At 30.3% G+C, this 14,698-nt stretch overlaps 1 protein-coding gene across 1 annotated transcript; it reads left to right on the top strand.

The window, feature by feature from the left end:
• Positions 1–911: 911 nt before the first annotated feature.
• Positions 912–12,482, top strand: LOC134692187 (uncharacterized). The gene is made up of 4 exons (XM_063552637.1): positions 912–976; positions 4,815–4,894; positions 5,707–6,027; positions 12,436–12,482. Exons 2-4 carry the CDS (start codon positions 4,840–4,842, stop codon positions 12,480–12,482), a joined length of 423 nt encoding a protein of 140 aa, XP_063408707.1. The 5' UTR covers positions 912–976; positions 4,815–4,839.
• The last annotated feature ends 2,216 nt before the right edge of the window (positions 12,483–14,698 follow it).

Below are 14,698 nucleotides of genomic sequence, written 5' to 3'. Positions count from 1 at the left end.
ACTTAACTACCGTCTCAATTATTCGCCTTTCACCTGAAGATTGTTGTAAAACATGAAAGTACTTGTGAATATTAAATAATATATGCACTATCCGGAAATGTTGGACTTTTTTATTTAAATATATTTATCTATATTCAAGACTTTTAACAATTCGATATATATATAAATTAAAAATACTAACAGTTTTGTTTTTCACTCATTTTTATTGTTAATATACACAGTCACGTATATTGAGTTATAGTGTTTTGTTTATATTATGATATTCAGGATTTTGGATTAAAATCAATCGACCAAAACTTACCTGCATTATTACTGATCTATTTTAATACCTTATACATTATGTATCAGTATAGTTAAAACTTGTGACACTTGAAGAAGGCCATTTGTTGAGCCGAAATATTTGTCAACACGATTTAATAACAACATTTTCGTATAATAACATCTTATATCAGTACCGTTGTGCAAATCTTTAGACTGATATATATATAGGCGTAAAAAATAAATTTCACATGTGCAGATGTATATATTCATAAAATAAAATACTAAAATACTAAAGACTGAAGAGTCCCAATGGAAGAATGAAATCGATTGAATGGAACTGTTAACTTTTTAACTTATTTTACTATTTTATTTTATGAATATATACATCTGCACATGTGAATTTTTTTTTTTACGCCTATATATATATATATAAAAACTATAACACATTCCCATACGTGTCGGCCATTATATATGTATCCTTCCACTAAAATCAGTGTTTATTGTGGTTAAAAAGAACATATTCCTAAATAAATACACCATTCAGATAGAAAATCTATACTGAAAGCAAATTTAAAATTCATAAGAACTTATTTTTAGCAGCATGACGATGTCCAATGAGATCATACTTATTTCGTGTCACATGTTATCAATTTAAGTGTTAATTCAAAGTTCGTAGATACTACAAGGATGTTAAACCCAAACAAGCATTGCGCAGGTAAATGATTTTTCCATTATTTTTATTTTTCAATTATAATTATATAACTACCTGTCATCGAGTACAGCAGTCGATAAATACCCCGATTCTCACCTATACCATGTATCAAAAACATAAAAAAAAGTCGAATATGTTTTATATACACGAATGGCTATGCTACTTTCGTTTTGATTATTCGACAAGTGTTGGTGGAAGTCCTTTATCTGATCATAACTTTCAGACACTGATTGACCTACAGTTCTCCCGTTATCATAGTTATTTTATTCACCGTTTTCTGTCCGTATTCAGCCACCTGGATTACAAAATCTCTCATTAAGACTGTCCCCTGCAAAGCAATGTGCTATGGGAAACAGGTAATGCAATAATGTAAACACGTACACAAGTACTAGGTAAATCTATAAAGATCTAGTTTATACTATAAAAACAATTATAATCTACCAAATAATCGCACAACGGCGAATCAGTATAGCCATAGGCTGAATGCCTTATTACGTTATAGTATATGGTTTATTGTATACTGTATTATCTTCTATTTCTGATCTCCCTTGTAATTGTTATTTGAATAGTTCTACTACAAGGCCAACTTAAATGTTGATTTTGAAATTGTTATCCTATAAACGAAAGTAGCTATCCTTTCAGTTACAGTCATCAGAATTGCACTATTCGTGGTAAAACAACGTCAATGGTAAAACAGGTCAATGAACATAATTGAAACCATAATAATGTTTATGTAATTATTTTTATTTGCTGCTTTATTATGACTTCTCTGCTGTTTGACATGGCAATTTCTATGTTTTAAGGTAGATCATAAGAATATATTTTTTTAGATATATTCTATGAGATAGAATTTTGAAATAAATTGTGAGAAGATATGTTTCATAGTATGTTTTAAGAAAATAAGAAGAAAACATAGTGTCACCGAACTAGTTTTCTTGCTACAAGTAAAAATAAAAATAAATCCAAATTAGCCCAGTATAAATTTTGTACTGAAAGAGTTATCTTTCCTTAAATAGCTCATTTGAAAACAATGATGTTAAAAATCAAAATATGTGATATTTGTAAAAAAGTTTTGAATAAAACAAAAACAATAACGAGTTTTCTTTATATACTATATAGTAAATTAACAGTCTAACCATTGAATTGCGATTCTGTCTCCAAATTTTTGATTTAGTCAAATAACTTGAACGACTTTTTACTGTGATTGTATAATCCAAGATGGCGGTATATCATGAATCTACCTTCAATTATTGTTATTTTGAGTAAAATGCCATCCACATCCTATGCATTCCAACACACTATAGGAGTTCACTTTACCAAATAACAAAGTTTTTGTCGAAATCATCAAGAGCGATATAGAAAATGAAACAAAAGGACATATTTTGTCAATTGCTCAGCTCAGAAGTGCCTGTTTTATGTAGATAAGACCTTAAAGAAAATATTGTTCTTTTTCTTATCAATAAAGTAATGTTCTCAAGTAAATTATCTATGCAATAATATGCAATGTGTATTATCCCCACCGTATATAGGTACCTAAGGCCTGGTTCTCTACTCATTGTTTAAGACAAACTACATGTTTTTACATTTACTAATATATTGGTACCTACGTATTTGCACATAATGGTGTTTTTCTAAGCGAATGATTAGATAACAAGGATAAGGATACATTTAACCGTTGGTGATTATACCGAGTGACAGTGGTGGTTGAAAATACCTGTACTAATTCAAGAATATGACAGTTGTTATCATTCGTTTGATGTGTTTGAGCGGTTGATTCTGCCATATGATTATGGACTTTCCCTTTTGACATTTCCACCGAGTTCTTAGTATTTTTGTGGTTGTAATTTTTCAAAATTTATAAAAGCATCGAACTTCCTTATTTTATTACCCAGCAGGCCATGTAATTACCAAAAACAAAACAAAAATCGCAAAAATTCTTCTCACTGATTCGACTTTTTACCGGGTTTGTAATAGGATGATTAACACATGTGGAGAATTTGAAGCACCTGGTATCACCCCAGTTTTTTTTGTGGGGTTATTGGGCTTGAGACTTTATTTTTCTATGTTGTGTCTAATGTACTATTATTTAACTGTTGTCTTTTTTCTTTTTTAGCCATGGCGTTGCCAGTTTATTTTCAATCAATGAGATTTACTGTGCCTCTGGTATTATTCGCCCCTCTTAAATTATGATTTTACGTGTTGCGTTTTGTTGCAGCAATCTGGCCACTGCAGTTATTTTTCCTTTTAGCTATTTTATATGTTAAAACGTAATAACTTTCAAATCCTCATTCTCTTGTTTATACACGCAAAATTACAAAAATCCTCGTTATCGATTTTAAAATGCACTGTCGTATTTGTATTCAACTAAATATCTTTCTTAAAGTGTTACAAATTGTTCTCGCTTTATAAATAGAAATTGTTTAATATATTTCTTTATGAAAACAATCTTGAATTCAATAACAATTATTTCCATTGTAAAGCGATAGGCCAAGTTTAAGTGCCAATATATGTAAAATAAAATGTACCAGATTGATAACCTTTTGAACAATTTTGCGCACAAGTTTTGTTAAAATTGTGTTTATTTACGTACGAAGCAGAAATAAAACTGCCGTAAAGGCAAATATAGCTGACAGTTGAAAAGTCGATTCAGTAATGAAGTAAAGACGACAACTAAAAAGTAAGAGACTCGCGAGATTTTGTTCTTTAAAAAACCTGACGATATAAATTGTTCAGTATTGAAACTACCACAAATATTGCATACTGAAAATAAAAGAAACGTTTACCAGATTGTACTTATTTTGTTCAGAATTTGAGATAAAAGTGTGTGAATAAGGCGTCATTGAGAAAATAGAATTTATAAAGGAAATAAAGGTAGTTGTTTTTGGAATATACGGTATATACGTACTAAACAACAACACAAAATATGGTCTCTTTTTTAATTATTAAAAAAATTCAAAACCTTAATTTCAAGCAAGAAGTATTTTTTTTAACGTACTATGGCATGTCAAAATTACGTCTTTGTTTTTTAGGAAAATAGCGACAAGTGGTCGATTCTATTAAATAACATATTTATTATGCGTTCACAGTGAGTCAAGTTAAAAGATGCACGAAAAACCACTTTAAATACAATATGTATATTATACGGCCGTATTGAAACGTATAATGTTGTCTGTCCGTCTGTGACTTCACATTTTGTCATTCTAGAGTTATGAAACTTTTTTTAATGAAAAATGTTGTCTCAAATATTGTGTTTTATTTAAAATTTGATGTTATATGTTTTCGCGAACTTACCGACCTTGTTGGTTTATATTGTTCAAAGTAATCTCTATTTCGATTTTCTAGATGTCCACATGTGTCTTTCAAGAGATATTGAACTTTCTTCATAAGAATTGTGTAATCTCAACATTATGCTCATTATTTCCAGTAGGCTTTATTTTTTATCAAAGTTTCAAACTATTGTTAACATTGTTAAATAAAGGCTTCTTTCTAATTAGCAATTTTCCAGCCTGTCGTGCGAGAGTAACGCAATTTGAACAGTGAAGATTTGAGATAATATTTGAAATGAACCAATAGTCTATTAGGCCATTGATGATTTATTACAAACTTATAACAGTTGTTGAAATTAGCGACATTTTGCAATTTCTTGATCTTGACAATTTAATGATTCCAAGGTGGAGGGTCATAACATCGAATACAGAGTATCTTTTTAAATATTTTTATTACTAAGTAGTATTTGTATGTGTGGAAATTTGTATTCTTAAGATGTTCATTTTATTTTGTTTGCTCATGGACTTTATAATATAATTATAACTAGTTTTTAATACTTATTTTTTTATTTCAGGAATAACCTAGGAAAGAGACATTCAATGGAGTCGTTAATTCTATTTTTGATGGTGACGATATGTTTCATTAAAGCAGATGGTATATGAATTAAGTCAATCAGACACATTGTATCTTTGGTATACTAACATAGACTGGTTCTGGTCTAACAAAGTAATCTTCATTAAGTGTTTAAGTGAAGTGTGTATTGTTACAAATATGAGATCTGTCTTGCAAAATATTTTAATCAGTGATGTTGCTAATTGTATTGATTCAATCTAAATTAGTTAAACACTATACTTAGTATCCGATAGATTTATTTTTGTCAATTTTCGGATGTCAAACTTTAAAGTGAATCCTTTTTGTAAAACAGCTCTGTAGTATTCGATCTTTGGACTGAAAGGCGAAAAAAATCAAACGTTTTGTCTTTTCCACTGTATTGTTATGTAGAGATTCTGTCGATGTTCAAATCCAGTCAATCTGAAAAGAAGATTTATGCAAAGTTAAAATAGACTAACAGTAACAAGATTGTGTGAAATCTTTATACAGAATTCAGCCTCTATGTATGCAACACATACAAACTCGGTCAAAATGTCGTAATTTGGAACAAAACACATTATGATAAATTACAAATCAAATTGTTATTGTGTTATCGAAAGTTATTTGAGCACTCTTCACATATTTCTAGTGATTCGAGAGTATCAATCATAATGGTCGTCGTAAAACTGTTTTATCTGTCCGATTCAAGTTTTTTTGTTAAACAAACTCTGCAAGGACAGTTTTAAATTTTGGCTTCATGAAAAAAAACCGTGACAACATGAATAATCGATGTTGTTTACAAATAACAAATATATGTATTATACTACATGTAATGATATGTACACTCTTTACAGTTTTAAGTATTTATTTTGAAGATAATCTAGCCTGGAAGGTTGTGAAGAAAGCCTTGCAGTTTGGTGATGATTTACACCTGTTTTGCCAAGTGAAAAACTGTTGTCAAAAATCGGCTGGATGGGGGAAATGGACATCCGATGATCACTTGATAACAATATTTATTGATGTAAAAAATTTACATAATGATGGAAGTTTAAAGTACAGTGGAGGAACTAATAAGACAGGATTTTTTTTAAGAATACGTAACATAACACAAGGTGACTTGAATATATCATATTCATGTACATATGGATTTCAAGTCAGCAGAAAGAAAAACTTACTGATGGAAGATGCTTTATTCAGTAAGTATAGTTTGTCGTTTGCAGCTTTAAAAAAAATGAAAGGGTCACTGATGGTTTTTTTTGTAATTTATGTTTATTTCAACTGAAATGCACCAAGTATATATTGTGATATACAATTATATAGTTATTTTATAATACATATGTTGATATTTAATTTTTCAATAACAGTCTAAAATCAAAAAGTTAGTTATGCTAATTGTTCTAAATTTTCTACTAGATCATACACATCTTTTATCACTCTGGATTAGAATACCTTAATATGCTGATCAGGTTAATGATTGCATCAGCCTTCTCCTCTATACAATGAGGTTGAACATGAGAGGTACCAGGAGAGGCCACCATAGATCATTAACAGACAACATGTTGGACAGACTCATATAATAAATGTTAACCTAAGTCAAGGGGAGATAATTCAAATACAATCAAACAAAAACTAGTATCTCAATATATATATAACAGTAGCAATAAACATAGATAGTACTTTTAAGATGCACACAAATCACTGTCCAGTTGTGATGTGCATCAACATATAATTGATTCTACATGAACTATTATAAAGCCTTAAGTAAGTACAAAATAGAAAAATCTCTCTTAACATGTGAACTATGTTTTTATTTAATTCCCATTTACAATCAAATTTATCTCTTGCTCTAGGGGATCTGTAAAAGGAGGTAGATATTTTTTCTATTTGGTAGGAATTTTTAATCATAGCTATGACACCTGTTATAGTCGGTAATGAAGTATTCAAGCGACATGTATAAATGCAATATTTAACCAGAATAGTAAATAAGTTTAGGGAAAGATCCCAAGACTCTGACCCAAGAAATCTATTTTCCACATTAAGAATTAAAGCTAAATTATTTTCAACTTGAAAAAAGTCCCCTAACCCATATTTCTGCAATAATGCATTTCTAGCGAAAGTTCTATGTAAAATCTTAAACTGGAACATACTAAATGTGTTGTTTTTAGTGCAACAAAAGGGTAAACTATAGATGAAATCCCAATTTTCTATATGAGTGCCTAGTTCCTTACACATTTTGTCTTCTTGTTTTGTAGGACATTCTGTATACATTGACAAGAATTTTTTATAAAAGAACTGACATGACTTTTTATTGTTTTTAAATTCAAATTTATCGTTAGATATGTGCGTAATTTTCTCTGAAGTAGCGATTAAATTTTTCCATTCTTTTGGTATCATATGCAGCAAAGAATGGTATTCCAAGAAATTAATATCAAAATTATATTTTTCGCAGAATTCTTTCAAAGTAAATAATTTACTGTTTTCATCAAGTAAATCACCTATAAAGAAAACTCCTGATTCAACCCACCTCTGGTGAAAGACAGTTTTATTATTAATTTTCAAACTCTTGTTTAGCCATATGGATTGTTTCATTATCCCTTCAGCAGTGCCATTAGTGACAGTGTTTAGGATATTCCAGTTTAGTAAAATAATTTTCCAGAAGTTATTTAAATTTCAAGAAAACTTTTGGATACCATCAGGGGTTATCAACCATATTTTGTCTGCTCCTAATCTGTTGTATTTATAAATTAACAATGTTGTCCATGGTGATATATTTAAGGGATCTTAAAGTTTATGTCCATGTCATCTTTAATCAATAACGAAAGGATCTTATATCTGGCATTTCCAACCCCCCCCCCCCCCCATTTTCAAATATCCCTATCATAACTTTTCTTTTAATCTTGTCTGGTTTTCCTGACCACAAGAACCTAAAACAAATATTTTGGATTTCTTTTTTTTTTATCATCCGGCGGGTTTGGCAAAACTGTCAATGATTGAATTAGAATAGGTAGAGCAAGTGATTTTACGACAGTGATTTTCCCCATTTATGTTAAATCTCTATAAACCCAGGAATTTAGCAGGCTCTGTATTTTTTTTAATTTATTCTTCAAAATTTACAAGCGTTTTATTTTCATTGAACAGATCAAATTCTATTCCTGAAAGTTTTAATTTTCCTGAATGATTCCAGTTTAAATTTCTTGCAGTTGTTAGTTTATCCCTTGGGTGAATCTTTGAAACAATCCATATCGCTTCAGTTTTATCAAAATAAGCCCTACGCCCCGCACACTCGGATTTTTTTCTATATACACATTTTTCATAAGATGGCTCATCCCCTTCTAATAAGAGACATGACTCATCTGCATACTGACTAAGTAAATACTCAGAATCATTTATTTGCATACCATTTATATCTGGGTTATTTTTAAGTGCAGTACTCATAAGTTCTAAAGATAATATAAAGAGATATGGAGATAGAGTATCAACTTGTCTTACACCCCGCCCAATATGAAAAAATTGAGAAAAAAATAAAATTTATTATTTATAATACAGCTCTGAGATTCTGAATATTAGGTCTTGACCCATCTACAAAAAGTAGGACCAAATCCCAGAAAAGACAAAACCAATTCTATAAATAACCACTAAAGAGAAACAAAGGCTTTCTAAAAGTCTAATAAAAGTAAAAGACCTGGTACAGTGGAAGATCATCATCGTCTCCCTTTTCCATAATGTCAAGAATAAGCCTGGTACATTCTCCAATAAACCTTCCCTTTATGAAACCTTGCTGTGTTTCACTAATTATATCCCCAAGAAAAGGTTTTATTCTATTTGCTAATGCAGCTGATGCAATTTGTGTATCAATTTTTAATAAAGTGATAGGTCTCCAGTTTTTTAATTGAAATTTTGATTTATCCTCTTTTGGAATGCATGTTATTACTCCTTGTTTCTGAATAACCGAAAAAGATCCAGTTTCTAAGCTATATTTACATGTAAAAGATTTTATAAAAAAACTCATGGAGGTCTATCCAAAAAAAAATATAAAATTTTGTTGTAAATCCAACCATTCCTGGAGATTTACCATTTTTCATTTTTGTCAATGTTTTTTTTAGCATTCATTAGTATTCAAATTACCCTCTGCCTGTAACCTTTGTTCTTCAGAAAGTTTGCGTATAAAAAGATTATTTTCATCCAAAATTAGATTTTTATGTTCTTGATGAAGAATAGGATTTGTAGAGGAGTACAGTTTTTCATAAAATGATTTTTGTTCTTCTAAAATTTCACTTTGATTGAAAATTTCCTCCCCATTATTCTTAATTAGTTTTGGAATTATCTTTTCATTATAATTTCTGTTTTCAAGATTACAAAAATAGTTACATTTTTCACCTTCTGCTTCCCATCTTGCCTTTGCTCTTACCATTATACCTGTTTCTATTTTCTCTCTGTGTTAAACAAGTTCATTTTCTAAAATTCAATTCAGAAGGGGTCTATTTCATAATGTTTAAGTTATTTAGCTAACTTGAGTTCTAAATCGTTTTCAGTTTTTGTGTGTTTCCTTATTATATAACTGGCATATAATATGGCATATAATATTGTTTTCCCTCTTATCATACATTTGAAGAGTTCCCAAAACATGTATGGGTTTACTGATAGTTCTGTTTCAAGGTCATTCCCAGGCAGAGAGTATTAATTTATAGTTTCCCTAATGCAATTTCTTATTTCAGTTACACTTACCATATCATGTAGTAAGCTTTTATTAAACTTCCATGTGCCTTTACCTTTAATTTGATTGTAAAACTGTACGGTCAGGTACACTGGAGAATGATCAGACCTGTAACTTCTTTACCATGTCTACATTTTTTACAAATGGTTCAAGATCAGATTAAATTAAAAAGTAATTCAAACGGCTTTGCTTAAGCCCAGGACCACGCCATGTAAATCTTTTAGTATCTGGATTTAATGTTCGCCATATATCAACAAGGTTCAGGGACTCTATCATATCTAACATTATATCATGTGCTTTTATATTGTTTTTCGCACTATAATTTGAGGTGTCCTTATCAAAGTCTTGCACCACATTCCAGTTTCAAGCCATTATTATGGAGCATTTTTTTATACCAGATACTAGACCTTTTATATTTTCAAAAAAAGTTGGAGAGTTACCATTCGGACCATATATTGCAACAAGAGAAAGTCGATAATCTTTTATGGTCATATCTAGAATGATAAAATTGCCTTCCTGATCCTTTTTTCTTGGTGAATAGTAAATGTAAGACTAGTTTTTATGAGAATTGCCACCCCTCTTGAGCGGCTGGAACCAGAGCTAAAGAATGCCCTATACCCCGCCCCCCTCCCCCTTCATGTGCCCACTGCTTTTCTTTTTCTTTAGTACAATGTGCATCTGTTAATATAATTATATCATATCTTTTCCTATATCTTGAAAAAAAATCTCTTCTCTTCACCTCCTCTGACAGACCCCTACAGTTAAGAGATCATATTTTCAAACTACTAGTAGCCATTTTTCAACCAGTTCAATCGGTGTAATATGTTACTCTATTCAATAGTCAAATGTTTAAAGTATACTATGATGGTATTTCATTCCTAATTTTTTAACATAATGACAAATAAACAATATCAGATATCTGTAAAAAATATATAAAGTAAATAAGATCACAATAAGCTTGGTAGCAATTCAGGGATTTCAAAATGATAACTCCACCACCATTTAGAATTCCCTCCCTTTTTACTTTCCCCTGCCGGGTCACAGATGTTATAAGCACATCCATTGTTTGACACCTGAGGTTGAAGCAAAACTGTTATGCAAAATTATAAGGAAAATATATACATATGTGTCGCATATTAATATATATTGAAAGACTGAGATATGTGAAGTCTCAGTTTAATGATTTTAAATTTGATTAGCTAACATCTATCAATTCTCAAGTAATATCTATCTGTAATATCACAGTCCAGTAATCCTTTTGTTGCTTATTCTGTTTTTTGCAAAAGTTTATTATAAACTACGTTCCATTTGTATTGAGCAAGGGCAGGTTGATTAGGCATACATTAATTGTCAATCTGGTATTTGATCATTCCTGCTATTGTATAAAGTACAGAACAAACTATATAGAAGATTTTCATATTTTATGTAATATTGGAAGAGATGCTAAAATGGGTACATCTTATCCGCATTTACAAATATCACTTTAGTATTTGGAAAGCCATATAATTTACCATAATTAAGAATAGACTCCTAAATTTTGTAGAGTCAAAATATCATGAACGGATCATTTCAATCGTAAGACAACTGAAATACAAAACAAAAGGAGAAAATATAGATAATATCAAATTGAAAATAACCTTCAAACCTATGATTGCGTTTGATACAAACTGCAGTTTTTGTGCAGTTGCATGGAAAACACATTTCGTAGTGAAGGGTTTTAAATACAGCACAAGAAGCATTCTCGAAAAGACCAAACATGGTAGCAAGTGTATTTAACCAAAACGCATTTGACTAGTAGGTCGAACAACGAATGTTCTAAAATCCTACTGACTGTATTATAAAAGAATCATTAGATGCAACAAAAAGGATTTTATTGTTATTTATAACAAATAAACTTCAAGAAAAAATGGTAAACCGGAATCAAAAGGTACGACAAATATTACCACATATATGAATTTTGACAATTAATGTCTTTTCAGTAATAATAGGAATAGAAACGGTATTTAATTTTACTTCAATTTAGGATAAGCTATATATTTATTCAAATATTGATGTAAAATCGCCAACAAAATAACATGGGAGGAAATATATAATTTATTAGATAGGTATGGATCAATATTTGTATGTTTCTTAAACCCGGTAATAATATTAAAAAGTATCACACACTAAATTTGATAATGATGGTAAAAAAAATTGCTATCTACAAGTGTTTATGAATTAACACACCTCATAAACAGAATATTCGTAAAACTATACACAAAAGTTTAAAGTGCATACATGTATCATATAAAAAATGATAGTATTTGGTCGAAAACCAGTAACTGTAAAGCTAAGCCCACATGTACAGATACTAAAACATCTCATTTAAAAAAAAAACTGTATAAAAAGGTCACTTGGCTGAAGAAAAGTTTTTATTTGAATTTTCATTCACAGAAAGTAAACCTTTTCAAATAAAATTGAGAATTGAAATGGGGAGTGTGTCAAAGAGACAACAATCCGACCATAGAACAGACAACAGCAGAAGTTCATCAACGGGTCTTGAATGCAGCGAGCAATTCCCGCACCCGGGGCGTGTCTCAGCTGGCCTCTTAACAAATATATATACTAGTTCAGTGATAATGAACGCCATACTTGAATGTATGCAAGAAACTAAAATTGAAATTATAATACAATACTAAAAAGTCAGAGTAAACACATGGGAAAACTTTTTAATTCTATGTTTAAGTCGAAAATGGAGAATTGAAATCGAATTGCTATTATTGACCTCGAATGAAAAATATAAAAACAATCAAACGACAAACGCAGTCTAATGTGTACTTATCTAATCCATATGTCCACATTACTCTTAAAATATAACTTATATCAATGTTTTAATGTCTCAATGTTGCAGGTCCACCAAAAACGATTGAAACAATAAACCGATTCAAAGGTTTGTAAATATTAAAATTAGAAGATTATTTTTTATTGCATAAGATACAAATTATCCACCAAACAACAAATGCAGCATAAAGGAACAACAATAGGTAGCTATACGTGTTTCACAAAAAAAAAAACATAGAAGGATTAAAGTTTGTATAGTTTCTAAGTAGTTAAATTACTCACAGATTAATATCATTTGTGAATAGCTCTTGATTTCTTTCTGGATTTGGCTACACTACCGAACTGAACAAAAAAATAACACGACGGGTGCCGTATACGGTGCAGGAAAGGCATACCCTTCAGTAGCACCTGATTTCACTCCTAGGTTTTAGTGGAGTGAGTGTTGTTTCCTAATTATTATTTATAATTGTTGATGTAAACGTCCTTTGATTTTGTGAGTCTTTGTTTACTCCTTGGTTTTGATTGTTATTGTCTTTAGGTCATTTCGTGGTCAAAAAGATTTTCAACGTTTGCATTAGGTTAGAATTTGAACATTTAGTGTTAGCGAGAATCACTGACGATGCATCAATAGTCAAAAACTGCATCTTATGTAGTAAAATTGGTTTTGTGAATTTTGTCACATAAACTTGATTGTTACATCTGCTTGTATGCTTTAAGTCACTAGTGGTAGCATAAGTTTAGTAACATTGATTTTGAAAAACAAACATGAACATTCGAAAGAAGCTTGTTTGAAATGATTTATATTACGCTTTTGTATTTTACTCAGTAATGATAGGAATATAAACGGTATTTAATTTTACTTCAATTTAGGATAAACTATCTTTGTATTCAAATATTGATGTAAAATCGCCAACAAAATAACATGGGAGGAAATATATAGTTTATTAGATAGGTATAGATCAATATTTGTATGTTTCTTAAACCCGGTATCAATATTAAAAAGTATCACACACTACAATGTAAATTTGATAATGTTGTTAAAAAAATTGCTATCTAGAAGTGTTTATGAATTAACACACCTCATAAACAGAATATTCGTAAAACTATACACAAAAGTTTAAAGTGCATATCATATAAAAAATGATAGCATTTAGTCGAAAACCAGTAACTGTAAAGCTAAGCCAACATGTACAAATACTAAAACATCTCATTTAAAAAAAACTGTATAAAAAGGTCACTTGGCTGAAAAAAGGTTTTTATTTGAATTTTCATTCAACAAAAGTAAACCTTTTCAAATAAAATTGAGAATTGGAATGGGGAGTGTGTCAAAGAGACAACAATCCGACCATAGAACAGACAACAGTAGAAGGTCACCAACGGGTCGTAAATGCAGCGAGCTATTCCTGCACCCGGAGGCGTGCCTCAGCTGGCCTCTTAACAAATATATATACTAGTTCAGTGATAATGAACGCCATACTTAACTCCAAAATGTACACAAGAAACTAAAATTGAAATTATAATACAATACTAAAAGGTCAGATTAAACACATGGGAAAACTTTTTAATTCTATGTTTAAGTCGAAAATGGAGAATTGAAATCGAATTGCTATTATTGACCTCGAATGAAAAATATAAAAAAAATCAAACGAAGAACGCAGTCTCATATGTACTTATCTAATCCATATGTCCACATTACTCTTAAAATATAACTTATATCAATGTTTAATGTCTCAATGTTGCAGGTCCACCAAAAACGATTGAAACAATAAACCGATTCAAAGGTTTGTAAATATTAAAATTAGAAGATTAGTTTTTATTGCATAAGATACAAATTATCCACCAAACAACAAATGCAGCATAAAGGAACAACAATAGGTAGCTATACGTGTTTCACAAAAAAAACCATAGAAGGATTAAAGTTTGTATAGTTTCTAAGTAGTTAAATTACTCACAGATAAATATCATTTGTTAATAGCTCTTGATTTCTTTCGGGATTTGGCTACACTACCGAACTGAACAAAAAAATAACACGACGGGTGCCGTATACGGTGCAGGAAAGGCATACCCTTCAGTAGCACCTGATTTTACTCGTAGGTTTTAGTGGAGTGAGTGTTGTTTCCTAATTAGTATTTATAATTGTTTATGTTAATGTCCTTTGATTGTGTGAGTCTTTGTTTACTCCTTGGTTTTTATTGTTATTGGCTTTAGGTTATTTCGTGGTTAAAAAGATTTTCAACGTTTGCATTAGGTTAGAATTTGAACAGTTAGTGTTAGCGAGAATCACTGACGAGGCATCAATAGTCAAAAACTGCATCTTATGTAGTAAAATTGGT

Source organism: Mytilus trossulus, chromosome 12, assembly GCF_036588685.1.
Source record: "Mytilus trossulus isolate FHL-02 chromosome 12, PNRI_Mtr1.1.1.hap1, whole genome shotgun sequence".
Taxonomy (NCBI): Eukaryota; Metazoa; Mollusca; class Bivalvia; order Mytilida; family Mytilidae; genus Mytilus; species Mytilus trossulus.
This window is presented reverse-complemented; position numbering and strand designations above follow the sequence as displayed.

Bases quoted from the DNA above. Each gene is read 5' to 3' on its own strand.
- LOC134692187 (XM_063552637.1), top strand. From the start codon at position 4,840: ATGGAGTCGTTAATTCTATTTTTGATGGTGACGATATGTTTCATTAAA. The intron at 4,895-5,706 runs GTATATGAATTA...TTTATTTTGAAG, and splicing joins ATGTTTCATTAAAGCAGATG to ATAATCTAGCCTGGAAGGTT. The intron at 6,028-12,435 runs GTAAGTATAGTT...TCAATGTTGCAG, and splicing joins GATGGAAGATGCTTTATTCA to GTCCACCAAAAACGATTGAA.